The 25064-nt window shown below is 36.0% G+C and overlaps 1 protein-coding gene across 1 annotated transcript in view; it reads right to left on the bottom strand.

The window, feature by feature from the left end:
- Positions 1 to 3532: 3532 nt before the first annotated feature.
- The window catches only part of spsb1 (splA/ryanodine receptor domain and SOCS box containing 1), a 42362-nt gene continuing 20830 nt past the window's right edge, over positions 3533 to 25064 (bottom strand). Inside the window, exons 2-3 of the mRNA XM_028807896.2 lie at positions 21643 to 22482; positions 3533 to 5019 (exon numbers count right to left, since the gene is read on the bottom strand). Coding sequence (XP_028663729.1) covers positions 4892 to 5019; positions 21643 to 22336 — 822 coding nt within the window. The 5' untranslated portion in view covers positions 22337 to 22482 and the 3' untranslated portion in view covers positions 3533 to 4891. The remainder of the gene's footprint in view (positions 5020 to 21642; positions 22483 to 25064) is intronic.

Raw genomic sequence — 25064 nt, 5'->3', positions numbered from 1 at the left:
TCACGTGCATAACCCTTTTCATATGAAGGTAATTAGGGAATAGCACTAACACTATTACTTTATCTAAAGTAGAACAATTACAGTATTACTTCATTCAAAACAAAGATACAAGTGTACTACATTTGATACATTAAAATATTAAAAATGTAAATAAAAATATGAAATGGAATTGCTTGGGTTGTTATGAAATTAGTACTCAGACATCCCATGTCAATCTGTCATATATATATATACACACACACACACACACAATAGTGCCGCTCCACATCAATAGCGCCATTTTTCTTTTGTTTTCATGCCAACAGTACAGAAAGTCCAACTTTGCTCAAATTTAATGTATGAAACAGAAGATAAAGGGCAGCTTTATCCATTACACTCAAAAAGGGAATGTTTAAATGAAAACAGAATGGCAAGACAAGGCTGTCCTTTAAATTGACATTGGTTTCAGACTCCAAATAAACATTTAGAAATGAGATTTAAAATCCACACTAATAAAAAAAATGGGGGAAAACAATGGCCAAACATTGCAGGCAACAAGCAAAATTATCCCTAAACAATGAAATGTTTGAATGAGTGGGAAACTGAGGAAAGAAAAAAAAAAAAAAAACAACATGGAATGGAAAAGAATAAATATACATGAATAAAAAGTGCTGGAAATTAAACTTGAAACACAATGGCTGTACAAAATACAAACATAAGGTGATGGAAGTTGTTTAAAACGGACTGGAAAAACAAATAATGGCTCCCAGTGGAATTAAATTTAGTAGTAATTAATTGCAAATAAATACTATAGTATTAACAGCAACCAATGAAATGAGTAGAAGAGGGCATTAAACACACAAATGACAAATATTAAAATACACTGAGACAAGGGTGATAAAACATACACATTATACTGTATACACATACAGTACATATAAGCCACTTGGTTTTGGGATCTTAGTCCAACAAAAAAAAAAAAAAAAAAAACAAACAATATTGAAAAATGTGTAACTGGAAAAAGAACAAAACAAGGATGCCTGGGAAAGCAGGAGAAAAGTTACAAGAAAAAATGCAAGCAGCATTTATAAAATATTTTTTTGCTTTTAACACATTTGCAAAGATATGAGCCAGTAAAAGAAGTGAGGTTAAAAATGAGCACAAAGATAAGGTGGAGGAGCATACAAGAGGCACTGCCAGCTCACTTGGTGTTATGTAAGAGAAGGCCTATCAGGCACACACTGTCCTAGAGAGGAAGAGTCAGCAGAACAGGTCTTCTGGGAGTGTACAAGCACTCGCAACAAAATGGAACACAGAAATTGGTACCCACCAACACTGACAAACTGAGGGAGAAAAAAAAAATTTTTAAAATATAAATGCCACAAAAATATATTTTTTTACATTTCAAACTGTATACATTCTGCAGTAAAGGCAGATTCCTAAACTGCATGGTCTGTGAAGAGCTAATTGCACACAGACTTTTAGATGCATTTGAGATTGTTTTGTTGTGGATACTTTGGTTTCCCATCGTAAACTGTGACTGTCTCCTTATTTGTTGCTCCTTCCACCTCTTAACAATATTTTGACTTGATGTCAACCTTCCTCATTCTTGTCAAGAGCAGGCAATGTCTCACCTATCCTTCCTGAATTAGTTTGCCAAAACCTCCTTCTGGACACCCGAAAATCTTTCTGCATTGCATTATGAACAGCCCCCCACCACAGCTGGCCTTGACAGCATAGTTCATCTATGCACTAACAGTCTCTCATTTTAGAGCAATGCTGTGAATTAAAAATGTAATAACATTTTTTTTTTTTTAGCCTCTCCAATTTTGAAAACATACCAAGGGTAAACAAATTTATAGTTCAAGGCTCATGACAACCCTGCAATATAAGCATGCTTACCAGTACATGCAAGTCCATCTCCAAAGTGAATCACAATCTTTTGAAGGGATTAAAATCCTAGAGCTTCACAAATGGAGGCAGAATAATTTTATACACACAACAAATCCGAGTATATTTTAGATTCCATTAGCTTATTTTCCATTTACACATGCACAGAACTTGCTTGAACGGGACTCTTGCGTTGTAGCAAATTGTATTACAGGTTGTGCATCCTTAACTGAAATGTAAGAGTGATAGTATGATACCCTGAGGATGAGACCCAAGCCTAAACACGAAATTTGTTTCACAGACACCTTATACACATAACCTGAAGGTAATTTTTCTCAACATTTAATAATTGTCCAGAACAGCATCAGCCAAAACATGTACCAGCTGTTAAACCAGCAATAACCACAAACTTCTGGCTTTCAGTTTCTACCTATGAGGTGTTTTGAGTAAAAGGTTACTGTACACAAAGAACAAAAAAAGTAATGTATGTACAGTAGGTCTGGTGATATGTTCCTGTAAGCAGTGTATGTGCATGGCCACACACCTTCTGTCTGTGTGCCACTTACTCTTCCTCACGTGCAACAGCTTTGAAGTGCTGAGGAGCTGTACATGTATTGGTGCTTCCTGGCACACTATACTTCGAGGGAACCAGCTTGTGAGGTGATGCATCGTGCCACTACAAATTCAAAGGAGAATTGAAGAAATCGGTCATAAACCGTAAGAAAAACAGGTAAAGGGTCATCAGTTTTAGTTAAAAAAAAAAAAAAAAATTTAGAGAACATTGGTCAGAGCTCCATATGGGCAAGTGAGGTCAGGTGTGGAATTTTTCACTTGTCACATCTAACTGGCACTCAAAACATTTAGGATTTTGTGGCATTTTGGATTAGAGAGGTTCAAACTGTACTGAGAACTAATTTTTATGCACATACAGAGCTTCAATCTCACATCACACAAGACTGGTTGTATTCAATAATTTTGATTAAGCCTGTTGGTATATGCTTCAGTTTTTTGGTACATCACTTGTACTGTAAACTATGGGGGTCTAATTTTTTAGTGTGCCATTAATATCGCCTTGGCCCACATGTACAGCATTTCTATTGTCATCTGGGTTCCTTAAAAAGAAGCTCAGAATGCTATAGGAAAAAAACGATTTCACCATAATACTGCTATACATTTATTTGTTGATTACTTTGAATATGTACAACAAAACCCTTAAAGAATTTTTTTCTTCATAAAAGTAACAAGAGGTTTTATTTTGTAGCCAAGTGCTTTGTTTTACTATGGTTTAGTGTTTAAAAAGGCAAGCACTCCAGAGAGGATACCCATCTCCATTAAGACCTTTAAAGTACTTTCAAGTTCAGAAAACTTCCAGGATTAAGTGCTACTTGGCCACAAGATTCCAGATTGTCCAACTTTATTTAGAAGCAGAAATTGTAATGCAATTTCTCAATCTTTTCTTAGTATTGCATATTTTAAAATGTAACTACATTTATTCTCCACATTGGCAAATGAAGTGTTAAAATTCAGTCCGGAGGAAGAGGACAAGAGATCACACCAAAAAACTTAAATCTCCATTAAAGCATTTTATTTAAAGGACCTTCAAAAGGCTTATTATCTTATTGAATTGAACTCCAGTATTTAAACAAAACTGAGTCAATACAGATTTAATTTATAATAAACTTTATTATTAGGTTAAGAACATTATCTACAGTATACAGGAATTAAAATATTTGAAAGTATTAGCCTGAATTGACAAACGACAGATTGGAGAACAAGCATACACACAGCTAAAATAAAACTGCCAAATGACAAGGAATTTTAGATTGTGGAAGGTTCATTATACAAACCAGGATTCAAACAAACATTCTCAGTCTGCATTTCTACTTCCAATTGTAGGCAAATGCTTTAAATATTTCATGGACAAATCAGGTACCTGCAGCAGCTCAGTGGTGATTATTATCTGAGTTTCACCTTGTAGCCCAAAATCCATCAGCAGTACATTTGCATGAACATGAACATGGACAGTTTATGAAATGTAACAAACCACCATACAAAGTATATAAAGTTCCTGAGAGAGGAGATTTTGCAGTCTACAACCTTGCCATCAAGATTTAGTGTTCCAGTTCAACACAAACTAGATCTAGTCAAAGAGTAAAAACAACCCTTAGTTTAGGTTGGAGAGGCACTTAATTCATTGAAGCTTACAACGCAAGGTTAAAAAAAAAAAAAAGAAAAAAAAAAACAATGTTCCCTGTACCTCTTTCTTAATGCTTTAAGTTTAAAAAAAAAATAACTGAATAAAGCAGACCCTACCACATAAATGCAAAAAATAACTTTTGACAAGATTGTAAAACTTCAGGAACAATGCCTAGGACAAAAACCCTAAAAATAAAACCTTCTGTCTAAATGAACTGGTGAGTATAATGATGCTATACAAAAAGAATGGTCATTTGCCAGTCATTGTTTACTGTACTTTTGTGAACACAAGCAGTAAATTTCCCTCAAATACAGTCTTAAATAAGTAGCCATATTAAAAAAAAAAAAAAAAAAAAAAAAAAAAGACTCTCTATGGAGACCATGAGCTTGTGTGTCTTGAGAGGCTTATTATTATTTTTTTTTTTTATTTATTTATTTATTTATTTTTTAAAAAAAAGGTGTCTACAGTAAAAAACCTGACAATGCGAGGCTTAGTGCAACACTGCTCAGATACAGCTGTTCTTCCCTGCAGTAACCAAATTTAGAATACAGACAAAAAAATAAAAAAACTGTCTTAAAGATTTCATAATTTAAAATGACAAGTTGTAATACCAAATTAAACAAGCAACATTTGCATTGTACACACACATCATAGATGTGGTATGATTTGCTAGTTTAAGGTTGAGGACCACTGGATTATTTTTGGGGGACAAATACAGCTTCAAGACTGTGCATAAAGGAAAAACAAAGGATGCAAGGTAAGAAGGGGAAGACAGATCTCAGGCTCCTTTACCCCAAACATTCAAGTCCATCAGAATAGGCAACATCACTGATAAAGTAGGTAGTTCTTAAGTGAAGCTGGCAGGGGCAGGGAGTGGATTTCATCCAAGCGTTCCTTCCCCAAGGCAACCCGAACTGCACGCCGACACAAGTCCATCAACGGGAGAGGTTCAGCTGCAGAGACAAAGAAAATTAGTGAGTGATATTACTACTGCATTGAAAGGAGTAAATCCGACTACTATATTGCTGTAGAGTCCCTAGATGAACTTGCAATTCATAAGACTTCAAATCAAACGAATGATGAACAGACATTAAAAAACATTCTTGATGTTGTACTTGCTGTATTTTTTCTAAAGACTTAATTCTGTAAATGGCCACATTACACTCCGAAATCTAAACTTGCACAGCTTTAGTTTAAGTCAACATTAGTAAAATTAGACAAAGCATTTTACTCCGCCTGTAAAAACGTAAAAAAAAAAAAACCATACAGGTAAGCCTAGTGTAAAATTTTACTCTGGAATCACCTATAGATGCCCTCTTTTAGGCACATATTTAATGTCACTTTTAGAGGGAGACCTGAATGTAGCTCATGAATTGGAGTTCATAAATCTCAAAGCTGTTTCATAGGTGGTGACACAGCGTTCTTGTCCTTTAGAAAGACATTTAGCTGAAGTTGAAGTATAACCAAATATGTCTATGACATGCAGGAGATACTGTAGTTTGCTATATCATATACTAAGAAACCTTGGGAATTAACTGCGCAGGTTCCTACAAGGTAGCAAGTATATCTCTAGCATTTCTATACTATAGGTTGCAAGATAGTAGTGTAAAAAGACTGGTATAAGAACTAAACACTTCAGGATAATCTAAAAAACCAACACTGCTGTCGTTAAGAGCTCTTTAATAAATTACCATACAAAGCAGTTTTGAACAAAGTTCTGGAACCAGTCCTAAGACTGGAGGTCAATCTGTCAATCAGTTGGTCAGAACATTCACAAGAACACTACTAAAATATAGTAACTAATTACTGTAACATGCATCTCTTTGGTTGCTCTTCCAACATTTCAATATTTAATTGGGGAGAAAAAAAAATACATGCAACCACACCTTAAACAGCATTGGTTAAATTAGTTCTCAGTGTTAGTGAAAGTATAAAAATATATTTCACATTGGAGTCAGACTTGGAAAAGAAAATGCAACAATCTAATCTCAAATATCACTCTGTACCATCTACAGCTGTGGATTTGCAGCTAAGGGTTCAGACTCTAAAGGCCACAACTGTCAGTTGAATCCACACTTTTAAATACTAGGCAAGAAAGAGTCATTCATCCCACTGTACAAATACCACTGTAAAAAATTCTGTATTGCTAATGGTACGGCACATCAAGGGACTGAAATCCTCACTACAGAATAACTGCTTATCTTGTCCATTAAAACCATAACCAGTGCCTTTTTGTAGTCTTTTTGAAACTGGGAAACCTCTCACCACCACCACCAAGCACACACAAGCTGTTATGCTAATTTAGTTACTGTAGTGACCAAAAAAATAGTTTCAACTTGTACACAAAGCATAGTTTAGGAATGCAAGCAGATTTTGAACAAAGGGTTAAATATATTTTTTGAATAAAATGTGTATACAGAATTTTCACTAATTATCTAATGAACTTGCATTTCACAAAACTATTCAAAGACCCAAATACACAATACTTAAATGGTGCATTAACAAAAAAAACATTTAAAAGTGAAGTTTGCATAAATGATGAATTCTGAATTAGCACTGGTTTGAACAATACATTAAAAATTCTGGTTAAGGCCAGTTTCAACCAGAAGCCTTGTAACAGTTGGTCTTACATAAGCTCGAAAATTGATGTGTCCGGATTGGCAAGACTTTTATTATTATTATTTTAAATCAATTATTCTCTATGCCTGCTGGCAGCATATTCTAGGAAATGTTCCAAATGCAGCAGACACTGCTATGTCCAGCATATTCCTATCTGTGAGCTTGAATATTGAAAGTAGTTTTAAGAGACATTAACAAACAAAATCAGACTATCAAAACAGCTTTTATTACTGATGTGGAACACTATTGTTACAAAGGTGACAGAAAACCCAAGCAACACGCTACTTGAACAAGTTTAGCTTTAAATCACCTAAATTAGTTTTGAAAGAACTTCAATTGTTACATGTACTTAGAGGCATACCTTTTCTATGAGACTTTAAATGACTGCATAATTTAAATAAAGGACTTTCAAACATTACTGTAGCTACTGTAAATGGAGTCTCCTGAATTTAGCTTAAATCATTATACACATCTCTTTATATTAAAAAAAAAAAAAAAAAAAAAAAAAAATCTACTTTTGTGACACTAACAGTGCTATAGGCGGTTAAAATCATGGAGCTCCAGTTCAGCATTTCCATATTCATATACTAAAAGGAATTGGTTGAAACAACCCTTTATCTAAACTGCATTTTTAGTAAAAATGCTTTCTAGAGTCTTAATTACCGATTGACTTATGTTGTTAAGTTAAACTTAACTGTATGAAAAAGTTTATTCAAATAAAAACTACTAGTTGACATCACTGTTGCCTTGTGAAAAACCACTTTCAGAACAATTTATCCTTAAGTGGCAGGCATTAAAATCAGATCACTTTCAGAAAGAGGGAAGAATAGGACAGGTATTTTGCCAATGCAAGTTTTTAAAACACAGGCACAATAAAGTATATGTAAAGTAAGATGGATACGGCTCACTAAAAGCAAAAATGTGCCTATTACCGGATATCCGCAAGTAAACCTCTGCTCCCTTTGAGTCTGTTGCAGCATTTATGGATAATACATTCTAAATATCATTTAACAGCAGACTGTGCATTACGTCAAACACGGATTAGTTGTTGAACTAGAAAGTGTTAAATGGGATTTAAAACACTTGACAGCAACAGATAAATGCATTAGCACTTCACTAAACACAAGAATGTGCCCAAGCTTGTTAAGGCACAGGTTATAAACAGACCACTTCCTGTTGTATTTCATTCCTCTGTTCATATACAAATGAAGCAGGAATATTATATGACAATGCATATTCTGGAAAGCCAAACTGAGGCGTTCAAATTAGCAGAACTACATTTATACTGTATATTAACAAAAACTTTAAATTACAACTCCAAATTGCAACTTGTTTTAGCAGATTTACTTTATACATCTTTTCCATGTGAAAAATTGCAGATTTACAGGTTTCTTTTCTAGAAGCAAAAGAGACCTAGACATCCCAAAAATAATTATACAGCAATGCAAATAAAGTCAATGATTTAAGGTTTGGGAGATTGAACTTGTTCATTTTCTAGTAAAAACAGAATACAAAAACTCCTAGATACACAATATACCCAGTTGCCCACAATGATTGGGCATCAGTGCTCCATTTGCAGCTCCTTAAGTTATACAAATACGTGGGAAAATTGAGACAACAATCATCCAATGCTATGAGAATTGACAAACAGTTAAAGATCCCTGTCACTGCTTTAAATGTTTTATATATTGTGCAACAATCCCTTTTTTCAAAACTGCCAAGTTATACTTAATCATTCAAACAGCTTGTCAGACGAGACTTTGAAGCCATGGGTACCATTTAATGTAAAACACATACCCTTGAAAATTGTTTTAAGCTCAAGTTACCACAGGATTTTCATACTTTATCCTTCCTGCATTTTACTTAGAAAAGACTACCTGTATATGCTGTTTAACACTGGTGTACCACAAAAAAAAAAAAAAAAAAAAAAAGTAAAAACCAATACCTTACCCTTGAACTTTCGTTGTGCTTCCTTGTGCTCTGCATAGTTTCTTACAGCAACAGTCTATACTGACAAGCAAAAATGCAACCAACCATCAATTATGTGAATGGCATGACCTTGCAACTTTTATATCTGCACTGGCTATTAAGCAATTTGAACCAACACTACAAATCAAGTCAAACAAACTATGATTTCAAAAAGAGCATCTTTGGTGGGGGGGGGGGGGGGGTTTAGAAAAAAAATCATCCAAAAAAAAAAATGCATACTATAAATATGTCAAACATTAATCATTTTTTTTTTTTACTATATAGGCAAAGGAATTATAATACAACGAACTGTTGGTGACCACAAAACAAAATTCTTTTAACTTGATGCACAACTTTTTTTACATTTTCATTATTTCTTCTAAAAGCTCCCATGCTAACAAATTCAAGTTAAAAAAAACATTTACATTTTGGAGATGTGGAATTACCACTACCATATTTGGGAATTAATTCTGCTCATGGGCAGACTGGTACTGAAAAGTGCCTGAAAACATGCAGCTACTGCATGATGGCGCAAAAAAACATTCACAAAAGTTGCCACACACAGTTTCTTTGGAAACCACTCAAATTGTAATCTACATATTTTCTTGCAAAGGACAGACTAAGCTTTTCCTCACTACAGTAATATCAGATACACTAATAATTTTAGCCCTTCACACTTTCATAAATAGCTAGACTAGCTAGCAGTATTGTTGACACAATTCTTAAAGATGGTAACTGTTAGCTATTTATGGTAATTGTTTTCTCATCAAGTGACTACTGTTTAAGGAATTCTTTAAAAAAAATAAAGCGCTCAAACACAGGAGGATATCATTATAAGCTTGATAACAATCCAGAGTCTGCCTTGGTAGGAAACAAGGATACCTCCTAAAAATGTGCATATTTGGTTAAAACTGGCCCAGTATGGGAAAGTAAAAGGGAGTGCATCAGAGTGCTCAATGGCAAATCAACAACCAACACATCAAAAGTTTGTAACATTCACCTGCTACAACAATCACGCTAGGATCATAAGAAGCTTAAGCATAAAAGGGCATGATATTTAAAACAGAGGAGGAAAAGTGAAAAAGCTGTAAGAGTGGTGCTTACAGGGCAGTTAGATGTAATTTATACTGCGTTAAAAATTCTCTTAACGTTTTATAGTTAGGGTGTAGGATTACACTTCATTTTTTGTAAAGCAAAAGCACTGTCATTTCTTGAAACAAAATATGCACCTAAATATCTGGATTTACCAAGTTGCACTTGCTTTTAAAATTTCAGGACACCTCAAAATTAGAATGATTACAGTCACTTCAGATAGGCACTCAAATTATTCTGAGCTGCAAGAGGCTTCCAGATGTTAATTATTTATTGAACTGTGGGAGTAAGCAGGCTACACATTAAAATTTAACTACTCTAAATGTTGTAATAGATAAAAATAAAACCAGCTTACATAAGTCAAAGCACATATCTAAAAACCTGGTTTTACAAATCCTTCTCTGTATTGACTCAAACTTTTGCAAGGACATTATAAAAATACAGAAGAGCCTAAAAGAAGAAGGCATTCCATATTGTCTGCACTTTTCTAAGATCAGCTTACAGTAGTATTACATTTATGAATTGAATATTAATGTATTAAAAACAATACTGCTCGAGCTAACTGTATAAGATTCAGGGTAAAAGAAAAACAATGTAAGCCAGTAAGAATTTGTTATTGGAAAAACACTTTCGTTTTAAATATTTTCATAAACAAGTTTGAACAATACAATTACTATGCAGTACATTAAGCAATCTCCTCAACACAGGTTAACAGCAAAAAGATTTCTCCTATTCTACTTTATAACCTTAAACATATCAAAACTGATCTATACTCCAGGCATACAAACTGCATCCTTACTAAAGGCCAAGTTTTCATAAAACCTAGACATTTAAAAAGCAATCAAAAATAAACTTCATTGTAAGAAAGCAGCTTCAACAATTGAAACGTCCGAGGTCAATGTTTCAGTGTAACATTCACCTACAATCCCCTTAACAGATCAAGATATAACCAGCTTTATTTGTATTAAAACAACAACAACTTAATCTCTTAGGTGTAGTGAGCTCTTATCAATATTAACAGCTCAAAGCACTTAATTGTTTTTACAGAAGTTCCCATATTTGAGAGAATAAAAGGTACACATCTCCAAAAAAAAAAAAAAAAAAAATTAAGGGGACACTTAAATCACATCAGATCTTGATGAAATATTCAAGTGTAAAATGTTTACTGAGTGACACTGTGTAAATTCATTAAGAACAAAATGTAACAGTCAATGAAAACCAAAATCACCAATCCACTGAGGACTGGATTCAACATTACACCGAAAAACAGTCAAAAATTGAAATCACAGGCTGGTTCAACTTGTATGAATTTCAGCATGGCAACTCAATGTGAGTTGGCGCTGTGCATTCCCAACAATGTCTGTGCATGCTCCTTATGAGACAGCAGATGGTGTCCTGGGGGACCTCCTCCCAGACCTGAATCAGGTCATCAGTAAGCTACTGGACAGTCTATGGCGCTACTTGGGGGCGTCGCAAGCACCTATACATAACATCCCAAAGGTTTTAAATCAGATTCAGGTCTGGGGAATGTGCCAGCCAGTGATTGGCATCAATGCCTTAGTCATTCAGAAACTGCCTACACACTCTGGCCACATGAGGTCGGGTATTTTCCTGCTCCGGGAACAGCCTTGGGCCAGTGCACTGCACCACCACAAAATCGGACAATGGCTCGGACGATTACATACTGGTACCAAACAGCAGTCAGGAAATGGTTACCTAGGACTTGGAGGTCTGTGCAACCCTCCAATGATATGCTTCCCCAGACATTCATGCAAAAACAGTCATGCTAGATGATGTTGCATGCAGCATAATGTTCACCATGGCATCTTTCATGTCTGTCCCATGTGCTCAGAGTCAGCAGTGCAGAGAATAGAATGCCAGTTACGGAGCTGCCAATTGTGGTATTCTCTTGCAAATGTCAATCGAGCTGCATAGGGATGGGCTGTGAGCACAGGTCCCACTAGAGAACATTGGGCTCTCATGCCAGGTCGGAACCATGCACACTAGTAGCGAGCAGAAGCTAGACTGCCAGTGCAACCTGAATTGGCTCCACATACCGCCTCATGCTGCTAGCAGTGACAAGGACACTAGCAAAACTAGAGAAGAATCATTTAGGAAGGATAAGGAGAGTGCACTTTGTTGTTCAACACAGAAGCAAATTTCCGTTCTGCACTGTACACAGTAAGCGCTGAACAATAACTGGCATAAAACCATCAAATATTAAGTGCATGTTGCAATGACTGCACTAATAAAACAGCTACATTATAAACGAGACAAATTACCTTTTCTTTCAGTCCCAAAGGCCACTACCAAATGGCCATTTCACCCACAGAGAATACAAGTCAGATGTAAGTCATGTCACCATTCTGGGAATTGGGACAGGGCTAAGACTTAATATGTGAAGTAATCGAGAACTAGGCTGTTAATTTAGTACCTACTCACTTTACATTGCCATGATTTTTTTTTTTTTTTTTTTATATAAATGAAAAAACTCGAGGCCAACAATTTTACTGTCCAGTAAACCTACCTACCACTAAAGTGTTCCTCATTGATTCACTGTTAGGCATTTACCAATAGCCATTTACTGCTGTACTGATATGGAGTACTTACTAAACAGCACAGGCCGATAAAAGTACTCGGTATTCTCAATTAGAAGAGAAGATGCTACCTTTTGAAAAGTGTAATTTAAGAAGCCACAGTGAATAAAACTAAGAAAAACACTAATATTTATTAAAAACATTAACTCTTGTAAATGTATAACATTAACAACAACTAAAAAACAAAACTGAAACACGTAGCTTAACTGAAATTCTTGACATCTGACAAATATCTGGCTCAATTAAGCTTTCAAACGTTAACAGATTCTTTTAAAAATCTGCCCTATTGCAGATACTATTTGTTCTCTTACCTACAACTCTGATAGCTTATCTGAAGGGCATTCAGTTTTTAATCTGGTACAAAGAGCTTTCATTCTGAAATAGCCAAGGAAGCTAGTCTGGCTGTAGTGCTTGGTCTAGGAACAAGCTTGACTGTTTAGCCAATGGTTAACCTGGTCTAGTATCTTTTCAAGATACAGTTTTTAAAAGGTAGTTGTGGTTTCTGCTTCAACTACTTGGCTCATAGTTTTGTTCCAGAATCCCACACCTCTTCACATGAAGAAGTGCTTTCTAGTTCAAGTTCAAAGTTTGTCATGTGCACAGTAAGGAAACACTTTTCCCTGTACAATGAAATTTTCTTTGCTGTCCACACCAAATGACAAAACCAACATATAAAAGAAACATAAATAATAAGTAGCAGATAGATAAGTAACAGCATAAAGTATAAAAAACAGAAGTGTAATGTGCAGGTAGGTGTATGATGGACAAGTCAAATACAGTTGTGTGAAGTAGATAGAATTAAGTGAACCATGGTTATAAACTCCAGTCAGTTATTTAGGAGTCTGCCATTTCATACTTCTATACCTCCTGCCTGAGGGCAGAAGTGTGAACAGTTCGGGTTGGGGGTAGGTGGGGTCCCCGAGGATCGAAGCACTTCTCCTGTGGACTCTGCAGTTGTAGTTGCTCTGCAGAGAGGGCAGTGGGGTCCTGGTGATCTTCTCAGCAGTCTTTACCACTCTCTGCAGTCGTTTGCAGTCCATAGCAGTAGTGTTGCCGTACCACACGGTGATGCAGCTGGTCAAAATGCTCTCAACAATGTGGCTGTAAAAGTTGCCAAGGATCTTAGTCAACATACCAAATGTCCTCAGCCTCCTCAAAGTACAGCCACTGTTGGGCCCTCTTGACCAGCTGTGTGGAGTTGTGTCCAAGTGAGGTCCTCACTGATTGAGATGCCCAGCTATTTAATGCTGTTCACCCTCTCCAATTCAAGCCCTCGGATGAACAGTGGCCGGTGAGGTCTCCTCTCCTTCCTCATGTCCACTATCATCGTCTGTGTCGAGGGTGAGGATGTTGTCCTCACACCATGACGCCAGATTGTCCACCTCCCTCCAGTAGGCCACCTCATCCCCACCAGTGATGCGTCCTATCACTGCGGTGACGTCTACTAACTTTAGGATGATGTTACCTTTGTGGGAGGCAACACAGTTGTGAGTGAACAGGGTGTAGAGGATGGGGCTTAGGACACATCCCTGTGGGGTGCCTGTGTTTGTGATAATGGTGGCTGCGATCCTATTACCAATCCTGACAGACTGAGGCCTGTCAGCCAGAAAGTCCAGCTTCAGCCCTAAATGTACTTCCCCTCAAATTCCACTGACTTAACAAAAAGGTGAATCGTGTTCTTGAGTACATGATTCACTGTTAAGTTGAAATAATTCTGCTGGATCTACTTTATCAATACTCTTCCTCAGTTTCAAAAGTCAACTTTAAACACACAAATGATGCATTGGCAAAGCTGCTTTTTCCAATGCCAAGTGGTAGGAGCCAGCACATTATACACCTTTTAGGAATATTGCTCAGAGTACACTGTTCAAAACACACCCAAATACAAAATGACCTTTAATATACCAACATGAAAATATGCATGTGGGAATTGCAATTTTTAAGTTTGGTGATAGGACATATTTTACATTTAAAAGGTTTTTGCAAATTTAAAATTTTTTTTACCATAATATTGGAAAACAAAGATGCAAACGCACATTGCAACTGCCATGTAATACAGCTGTCAAATTGAACTTCGCCATTCAAATTTAATTGGAATGTATTTTAAAAAGGCCTTCATTGAAGGCAAAAGTGGACATTCAATTGTAAGAGAACAGTGATTTATGTTACTTGGACTAATTTTGGCATCAAGTTACTCCAGACACACTATGCAATAAGGCTGAGCCAATAGTCAATGAGATCATCCATTGGATTTAACAAAATAAATAAAAATTTACAAAAATCAGAAACTTAGTGGCGGTCCGTGTACTTCTCGGTATTTGAAATTGCGCTTCAGAAAATATTTAAAGAGACACTTCTTTGATTTTCAACTTAACGGAAAAATGAAAAAACGCAAAGAAATTACTTTTTTCCTTTTCTTCTTTTGCACATCAGAAAAGAAAAAATGCAAGAAACGAGAATGAGAAAATGCCCTTTATTTCGCAGCAAGTAACAATAACGTTCAGAAAAGAACTGCTACATCAATAAAGCAAAGTTTGCAAAGCTTGCATTTTTACCTGAAATGATGCAACTCACTTTTTCTGCAGTCATGTCCTCGTCGTGGAGTGTCACTCTTTTACTGTTCCGAAAAAGAACGTAATGGCCCAACCTCTGCTGATGCCAGTATAACTTCAAGGCCGATCAATCAATGTGATGTAACGGGGACTGTTCATACGTGTCGTCAAAAATCGCGCAGAAATACTACTTCAGGTTTCAGGCAACAAAAACGCGTTTGTTTTGTTGTTTTTGGGCTATTACACTTTCATTATTTGAATCACAAATAAATACAGAAAAGTACAATGGAACCTCGGTTTGCGAGTAAATTGGTTTACAGAGTGTTTTGCAAGAAGAGCTAAAATTTTTTATAAATTTTGACTTGATAAACGATCAATGTCTTACAATACGAGTAGTATGTACATGCTTTGTCTGCCGAGCGTCATGTGATCACAACTGAGCGGATGGTTGCCCATAATCGTGCAGCGAGAGAGAGAATCATCTCCTATTCTCCATCTGAGTCGGCGTGCCTCACTTACATAGTCAACATCCGTATGCGCGTATACGGTTTACTACAGCATTGTGACTGTGTGTGTGTGTGTGCGCGCGCGCGCGCGCGCGAGTCCCCGTCTTGCACCCCAAAACACAAAGCCGAGTCTCAGTACTTTAGCAACACCAGCTTTATTCAGCTTGAAACAGCAACAGCGTGGTTATTTATTGTAGTGAGATCTGCTACTCTCCTATACACAGACACAGCAGTCCGGCTTGGTCGTGGCCAAGTAATACTGTGCCCTGTACATTTATAATGTTCCTTGTATCACTCATCGACGGCAGGCACTTACAGCATGTCCGTGATCTTTTTGGATTCGCTTTTACGGCAAACTGCTACAGCGCTGGGAGACTGCGATTGCTTTGGGACGCTCTTCCACATGTCGTCCCGTTGGGTGGAATCCCACAAGAGTTTAGAAACTCACTCACACCAGCCATGATTCGTTTCAAAGGTAAAGTGCAGGTTAATTTGTTTTATGTATTTTTATTTTATATTTTGTATTAATCATTTTTATATGAATAGTTTTGGGTTGTGGAATGAATCATCTGAGTTTCCATTATTTTTTATGGGGAAATTCACTTTGATATATGAGTGCGTTTCCGGAACGAATTATGCTCGGAAACCGAGGTTCCACTGTATGTAATTTTAAGTTTATGACTGCTATTTGTTACCATAGAATTAAAAAATACCTTATTTTCCCTCATTTTATTCTTTAATCAAAAATCAAAATTTTTGCTTCTAAAATGAAATTTCAAATACCAAAAAGTACACGGAAAAGTAGCAAACAGCTTTTTTTTTTTTTTTTTTTTTTAAATCTTGCACACCTCTCAAGAAAGAGGTCTAGGTTCCTGTGCTAAGCTAGTTTAGCTAGATTAACTCCTTGTTGTGCAAGGTGTGCTGTAGCAGAGGGAAAGCAGCATGATTAGTAGTAAATCACATACAAAGCTCAAATGAGAAGTGCGCACGGGTAGCACCACACCACTGCAGTGTTTGTAGACCCAAGTGCCTATGGTTTCTCACACTTCACACAACGTTTACGTGATTCAATATTCTTCAAATGAATGTGGCCACACAAGTTGAAGATCTCTTGCAACTTCGGCAGGTTTGCCCATTTTAAAAGATCTCCTGATGACACTCATTTGTGTGATAAAATGTCACTTCATACTGCGAGTGACTGATCCCCAGGCTAACAACTTGTCACAATGTTACAATATCTGATTCACCATCTGTTTTCCTTGGGCAGGGGTCATAGAGGAGCTGGAGCCTATCCTTGTAGAATTACATAAGTTATGCAGGGAGATTCAGGACCAGACAAGGCAAGTGGAACCATGGTGGTGCTTATATACAGAAAAGTACTTATAGTGCCATTGGTTAATTGGAAATATCAGAAGTACTCTAAGACCCATTAACTCAGAAAATTTTCTGGGTGAAGCCAGGTAACACAGCTACTCACAATGTATACTTGACACAATATCAAAGATTTTTCTGCATTTTCCATTGCCCCATGCATCTAAATTGCTCTTCATTGTTGCTTTAAACTAGCAATTCCTAACCCATAAAGAAAATGTCTTTTTACCCACTCTCGATATTCTGTAATTAATTAGTTGTCAAACTTTAGTTAAGCCGAGTCTTATTTAAAGTTACTTGTAACCTTCTCCTTGAGGAGAAGCATGAATGTGTATGTATATATTTGCAGTGTTTTTTGTGCAGGAATCAACAAAAAACACATCGCAGATACTGATATGTTGTATACACACAGCTCACTGAAATTCCTTAATTAACAAAACCTCTCCAGATAAGTCTAAAATAAAAACTTGGAACAGGAGGTACAAAACCTAAAACAAAAACAGTCAACCCAAAAATCTGGCAGTCCTTGGAAAACCTAGAGAGCATATTCTGTAACTATACCTCACTCAAGGCGAGACAGCTAATACTAGAGTCTAGACTGTGGCTTCACCTTTCCATGAGGAAAACAAGCTGAAGGGCTGTGGCAACTTCTCCAAAGCTTATTATAGGTCAAGGCCACACAAGTAACTGGTTTTCAGTCAGAATCTTAGAGGAACTGAAAAAGAAAACTTGTTTGTGAAAGATTTCCCAGGCACTTGTATCAGAAACATTTAAGAGATAAAAGCCTAGAACACTAAAATATTAAATAAGTTGGTAACAGCTTGAAGCAGCCAATGTCCCCAATGCTATTCCATGTATGACTGGGAGACAATTTCAGGTTGAAAAGTGATCCTAATTTAAGACCTTAAAATTTGTACAAAGTGCGTGCAATGATCCATTTATATTATATATATATATATATATATATATATATATATATATATATATATATAATAAAAAAAAAAAAAAAAAAAGTTATACTGTAGTTGAATGTCTAACCTGATCTATAAACAAACTAACCAAGATCAAACTACTCAGGGCAAAAAAAAAAAAAAAAAAAAAATCTTTAAATTTGCAGTACTTTAAAAGCTAAATTCAAAATAAAATATCCGATCTTTAAAAGTAAAGCCACAGTGAAAAGAATGGTTGCAGCACAGTGGTTCAGTTGTCAGAGCTGTTGCCTTACAGCTCCAGATTCCAATGACTGAATCTTGGCCTGGCATCAACTGTATGGAGTCTGCACACACTCTCCTAGTTTGCACTGGGTTTTTGTAAAGCATGCCAGTTTTCCAAACATTCCAAAGACATGCAGATTATGTTAACTGGCTACTCTAAATTGACTATATATGAGAAGGTATTAAGAATATGCATATAATGCTCCACGGACTGGCACACTTTCTAAATCCTGCCTTGCGTCTAATGCTGACAAGACGGGTATTAGCCTTCTCCAACTTGAAGTGAATTTTGCAGGACTGATATTTATGGAATACGCAAGTACTATACTTTGATCTCATGTACTCCAATAATTGCTGTTTGAATAATCATGTTAATACAGGGTTATTCAGGGAACGAGACTTCTTTTCCAATAACGTTATCACATTCACACTTAATATACACTTTACAGTTTTAAAATTCGAAATTAAGTTTCAAATCTTTTTATTCAGCTTTATATTATGACAATTTTGCTCATTTATTGATTACCAAAAGCTATATTTTCCAAGCATGTGATATTTGTGTTAATTTGCTCCTCCTTTGTCTATGAGAAAGACTCGACCACTGCAGGATATTACTACTGTATGTTTTACCAATTTTAAGTATCCCATTGACCAATGTCAGATTTAGAAGCAGAGTTAGAGTTTTCATATAAACAAGGGGTGGGGTTGCACAAAACCCCACAAATGTGTGAAGCTGGCACAGTGATCACTGCAAATGGTTTCTATGTAATATTGCAGTTCTTTTTTTGCACATCAATTTTAAGATCAGCTATTGCATCATTTAATTTTTAGTAAAGCTAACAGCCATACTCTGTAACAACATAGTTTGGGCGATTTTTCGACCCCACTGATTTTTGATCTACAGGCACATGTATCAGATTTTTTTAAATGAAGACTTTACTGGAACTGGTAACTAAAAAAAGGTACCATACTGCATTTGATACTGTTCAGAATTCATTCTTAAACAGAATATTCTTAACTTCTGTCATGAATTCAAATGGAAAGTAACTGACATAAATCTGATTTTCCCTTTATTATAATACTTTAAACCTCCACTTTCTTGCCAACACAAAAGCTTTTTACATTTAGCTACATCCACAAGCATGCAATGTCATAATTGGTCTCAATCTTACGTGGCTGCTGGCTTGATCCATAATTCATCAGAACAATGCATAATTCATACATTTAAGCCACCATTATTACATTATTGCTTCATCTGTTTTAAGAGAAAGAGACCCGACCCCCTCCCCCCCATTTAGTTTAATCCACCCATTATGGTTCACTACCCTGAAAAAGCAGATTATATAGCTATCCGTTCAAGACAAAAAAAAAACAAAAAAAAAAAAAAAAACACACACACGACTAGAGAGCCATGAAGATGCTCCCCTTATAGGTTACATCTACTGTAAATGGGATTTTAATTGCTGTTATATTGATGTAACAGTTGCTAGAGCTATTTTTCTGATGGGCTGAATTTTGTTCCTGTTGATGATACGGCCATTGCCAATATTGCTGTGCAAGTATAATAAAATGTACACAGAATAGTTAACCTTTATTATATATAGTCAAATATTTACAAATCTTTAAAATTTATATTCAGACCTTACTTTTGACCAATTTCAAAGTATTAAATCCACTCAAACCCAAGTTAAAATTTCTTTACATGCTAGAGATACTTTGCACTTCCTATAAAAAGAATGCAGAAAAGAAAAAGAGCTCATAACTGTTCAAAAACATTAACGTTGCTTGACAGCTAAGCTTTCTTTTGCCCCTAGGTGGTCAAAAGCGAAAGGACTCCCCCATCTCTCATTATCCTGAGGCATTGTGAGGCTGCATGTTTCACAAATGAAATAAGTGTACTTAATGTTAATGGTCCTAAGATTTATGGCACATTAAAGCAGAAATCACAAAGTACAAAAAAAAAATAAAAAAAATTGTTCATCAGACAGACAAACTGCCGCCTTAAACAGTAGTAAGCACAACTGTAAACAAAAGTACGAGAAACAGCATAGATGGTAGACCTGGTGAACACCGTTTGATACATCAGAGGGGGAGACAAGTTTAGTACTACAGGCGGAAGCAATCAGTTAAAGAATACATTTTTCTCCTTTACAGTTGCAGCAAAATTGTAATGTGAGCAACCAAATTTGCTTAATTATGCCGTTATGTTTTAAACCAAGTGAAAACAGTGTTACCTGAGGTGGCTAAATAAACATTGTTGACACTAAAAATGCTCTTTAAAAATGATTAAAAAAAAAAAAAAAAATCTGAAATATGATCATTTTCCAGTGTCATTAATGAATGAAACTAGCTTTTGCTTGATATAATGGATCCTTAATAGTTCAACCATCAGTAAGACAGGAATGTCAGGTACAGGAATGAATCTGAACGGAATCACTAGCTAAAGGTTTAATAGTACTGGGAAATTTTTAGAAATCTGTTCATAATACAAATGTATTTTCAAGAGCAGCATAGTGAGGAGTAAAAACTGCATTATGAAGGGATGTATTTAAAATGCAGAAATCTGTTTTACTAATGACACCACCACCTAATCAAACTTACAAAACAGCTGATCACAAAAGTGCTGTGCAAAAACAGATCTACTGTATACAATACTCTAAAAAGGCCAGTGAATATTGATAGAACAATGGCAAATTAGCTTGAGGTAAAGCAAACAAGCATTCTTTTTCATCTGAATGAAAACATTTTGACTTTAAAAGATGTTTATATAATACATTCAAATAATATTCAAAAAGTGACAGCCAATCAGAAAGCCTCAATGTCAAGAGAAGTAGAAAGGATGTTAAAGGAATTGGGGTGGGGGCACACAAAATAAACAGTTCGGGTATGGTAACAAAGACACCTATCAAACTCTAGGAGTATGAAATGCTGCCTTTAACTTAAATTATCAAATAATTTTGTTTATGGGCAAATACAGCTTACTCTAACCTATGCACCAGTTCAGGTTTAACTGCATGTTCTCAAGTGGGGATACTGAACTTAGTATGCAAGAGAAGCAGCATTCAATTAAAAGCATGGCTCCTTTACACAGGGGTCACTATATAAAGCAGCATTTGCAGAAATACCTCTAAATGTCTGTGAAATTATGTCCAACAACAAATATTGTACACTCTTATTCCACTCCAAAAATATAGCTACCTGCTGTATGAAACAATTTAAAATAAAAATGCACTAAAAGATACTCATGTACTGGTACACCAATAAGGATTTCCTGTTCTTGCTTAAGTGGCACAAGCTTATCTGACAGCACCCTGTACAAATGCAGACAGCAAACTATCATTCAGCTCAGCTTTACAATTACTTGATGGAGAACTGAGGAGTGACATTAAACTAAAATATTAACACCTTGCCAAAAAACAAAAAAACACCCACACATTTTGTTTCTGATCATAAATCAATTAGCTGCTTTCTTGATTGCCATCCTGGAACAGTAAAATGCTGAATATTTTAAATCCTTTGTTTTGTACTTAGCTTCACTATTCTTAAACTTCTCAATGCAATGTGCCATATATAATACAGCAGACTGTCATTGAACATTCCCAGTTTTAAAATGCAGGAAAAAAAAAAAAATTGAGAAATGCTAAATAAAATACTTACGATCAAGTCCATTGATATATCGGATACGAATTTCACAGTGTCCCCAGACAGCACTGACTACAGGATGAAGTTTTTTGCCTTTCAAACCCCTAAATGCTACTCCCAGATACTGTCCATCAACAATAAAGCTCAGAGTTCCTTCATCCATGTCCAAAACTACAAATAAAGAGTCTGGTACTATAAATGTTTCATCTGGCTCCAAAAAAGCTGGATAGGTCCTACTGGGCTGATTTTTCCCATCGTGATAAAGTTTGTTCCGTCCAAGGTCCCAGCCCCAAGATTCATGGTTATTTCCAACTAAGGCAGTATATCCTACAGAATGTAAAGGAGCATCTGCTGTCGCAACACCTACAACTGCATGTGTTCCTCTCTGCCGCATTGCCCAGCTGATTTCCCAAACATGGAGTCCACGAGTATATCCTACTTTACCTCTAATTGCATCTGTGCTCTGTGCCACCGGATGCCGGTGAAATATTAACTTATTATCATCTTTAACAAAAATGTTTAATGAACGGTCATCATTGTTCCAAGAATGTTGTATCTGGATTTCGTACGATGCAGGTGGCATGTCCAAAAGCATGTCCAACCGGGCAGGTTTGCTGCTATCCAGAGCTTGTAGCTCATATTTCAGAGGTCTAAAAGCAGGGTCTCTCATATCAACTGTTTTTATCCCACCAGGAACTTTCTGTCCCATATTGAATTCTTCAGTGGTTCAATTCAAGTTTAAAAAAAAAAAAAAAAAAAAAAATCCAACTCCACCTTTACTGTACCACCAATTAAAGAAATTCTAGGAACAGGCAGCTAGGATTCAAGGTCAACATCTGCACCAATCAAAGGAACCTAAAAAAGAAAAAAAAAAAGTAATTATTAAGCTAAAAGCAATGATCTTTAAACTTTACATATAGATAAGGCCTGGAAATTTGGGGGGGGGGGGGCGCGGGGGGTAAAGCAGGCAGGGTATGAATTCACTCTAGATGACAATAACATTTCATAAAAATTCATTCATTTTTTTGAGAATGTTTCCTAAGCGATGGTCCTTCTGACCATAATCAAATACAGTGATGTTGAAAGTTACAGAATTCTCTAAGAGGGCATTATCTTAGATATCACATATTAGGAATTACCATGAAAGTCTTAATGAATATAAAACATCCTAAATAAGGGAATTTGAAAGCTTAGACCAATATTAGACAACCAGGAACTGAAAAAAGAAAATAAGACACTTTAAAGCCATTGAAGCAATAATTTCAACGTCACCTTCTAAGACCAGTTATCACTTGGACATCCTGAAGGAAGTCCCCCAAAAAAAGGACCTGAAAGTAGCATCATATCATTGCAACAGAATTTAGGTCCGGGCTTTGTCTTGGCTATTCAAGGACAATGTACCTCTTATTTTCCAAGCTAATCTTGACTAGACTTAAATGTTTAGGACTGTGGTCTTGCTGAAAGCACCAACCTTGTGCCCACATTTAAATTTTCAAACTCGGGGCCTGACAGTGAAGATTTCCTCGATTTTTCTCAGAATTCACGACTCCCTCAACAAGATCAAAATAAAGGATAGTTAGACAAATAACTGTAGTCATGTTGATAAAGAGGATAAATGTGAATCTTCTAGTCCTTTATCATCCCAACTGTATATGGTGCTGTATTAAAAAAGAATCTCACTCACACAACAGATCAATAATCACAATATTCCACTGTCAAAGCATGCATGAATCATGTATTAATTTCATAACCAATTCTATAATGGCATAGAGGTGGCAATGCTGTACAATTCTTTACGTGAAAATGCAGCAGGACATCCCCACTTTACGAAGTTAAATAATCCATCCATTTTCTAAACACTTTTTACCCTGAGCAGGGTTGCAGGGGAGCAGGTGCCTATCCCAGCAAGCACATGGCTCAAGACAGTGACGATCTGATAGGGTGCCATCCCAACACAGAGTGAAAATTCAGAAACACACAGCTCAATTTAGCATTGCAAATCCCACGAACTACACTGCGGAAGGAAACACATGTCACAGGAAGAACATGCAGAGTCCACGGGAAGTGAACTCCTTCTGGAGAGTTGTAGTGGCTGAAGGTTTTAGTTCCACCCCAATAGTTTAATTAGAAGGCAATTCTTACCAATAATGAAACTTGCAAGTGGTTTCGTTTTGCCACATTCAAATGATGTGCGAACAGGAGCAAATTAGTAATAGGTTTTTACTTTCTCTTCCATTTCTTTGATTTATTAAACCAGATACTGAGCACACACAGATTTACATGGGATCAAATTAAATCATTCCACCCCCCACCTTTAGTCCTGGAGCCCCACTTTGGCTACATTTTTTTGTTCAAACCAGTTTGAGAATCAGCAACTCATTTTCCCTTACTAATCTCACTGTTTACTTAGCTGATCTTTTTCTCTTCTGAGATGTGTTCAAAATAGCACAGTATCGTGATACTTACATTTTTAGGAAATTTAGATATTTGTATTTTTACCATAGTCTTAAATACTAAACATTTGCCCACCCTTTGAAAACCACTGAAACAACACTCTAAATTAGGTAACCAAAAGGCTGGCTGTTTGCTACAATATTTAGGAAACCTAAATTAACTCTTTCACCATAGAGACCAACCATGATTCACCATGTGCAAATTGCTTGGTAGTTAGATGCCAGAAAGCCACTTTTTAAAAAAGTGTGTTCACTGTCCTTCATGAAGTTGCCAACAGCACTGATGCTACTGTGACAGTATTCTTATTATCTTGAATGTATTGAAAGGTTTAACATGCATAATTTCGGGGTCATTATTGTTCCTGGCTAATGGAGATTTCCAATTCAGCATAAATGACTTAATTTCCTGAAAGGTTCAATAACAATTGACTCAAACAGTTATCGAAACTACACTCTCATTTTGAAAACCTTACATAAACCGATCATGCAGAACAAAAAGACCAATGCTGAAAAAAGAATATTTTAAAAATAAACCGTAGTATGCATACCACTCAAAGCTTTAAATGTGTATCCTGTTAAATGCTTAGCAAAGAAAACTGTTAATTTTTTTTGCCTGGATATTAAATTAACAAAAAACTACCAAAATCATTAAGTGGAGATATTTGCTCAGTGATATTTGGGGACAAAATGTATTTTATTAAACCATGCAGACAAACTAAAATATGAGCATCCACAATTGTTTTTCCAATTTTCACATCACTGCATTTAATTAACAACACTCTCCACAAAGCTTTTACCACTCTTACCAAACTGGTCTAATCACACCATCTTGATAATTTTTAAATTGCTTCTGTAAAACCATGACTACAGGCAACCAAACTACAAATGAAAAACAACTAGTACAGTAATTGAACAAAAGCAATCAAACTGCACACTAGCCCAGAAGTTATGAAATTTTATTCATATCACTAGATTAAGATATCA

This window comes from Erpetoichthys calabaricus, chromosome 8, assembly GCF_900747795.2.
Source record: "Erpetoichthys calabaricus chromosome 8, fErpCal1.3, whole genome shotgun sequence".
Classification (NCBI taxonomy): Eukaryota; Metazoa; Chordata; class Cladistia; order Polypteriformes; family Polypteridae; genus Erpetoichthys; species Erpetoichthys calabaricus.
This window is presented reverse-complemented; position numbering and strand designations above follow the sequence as displayed.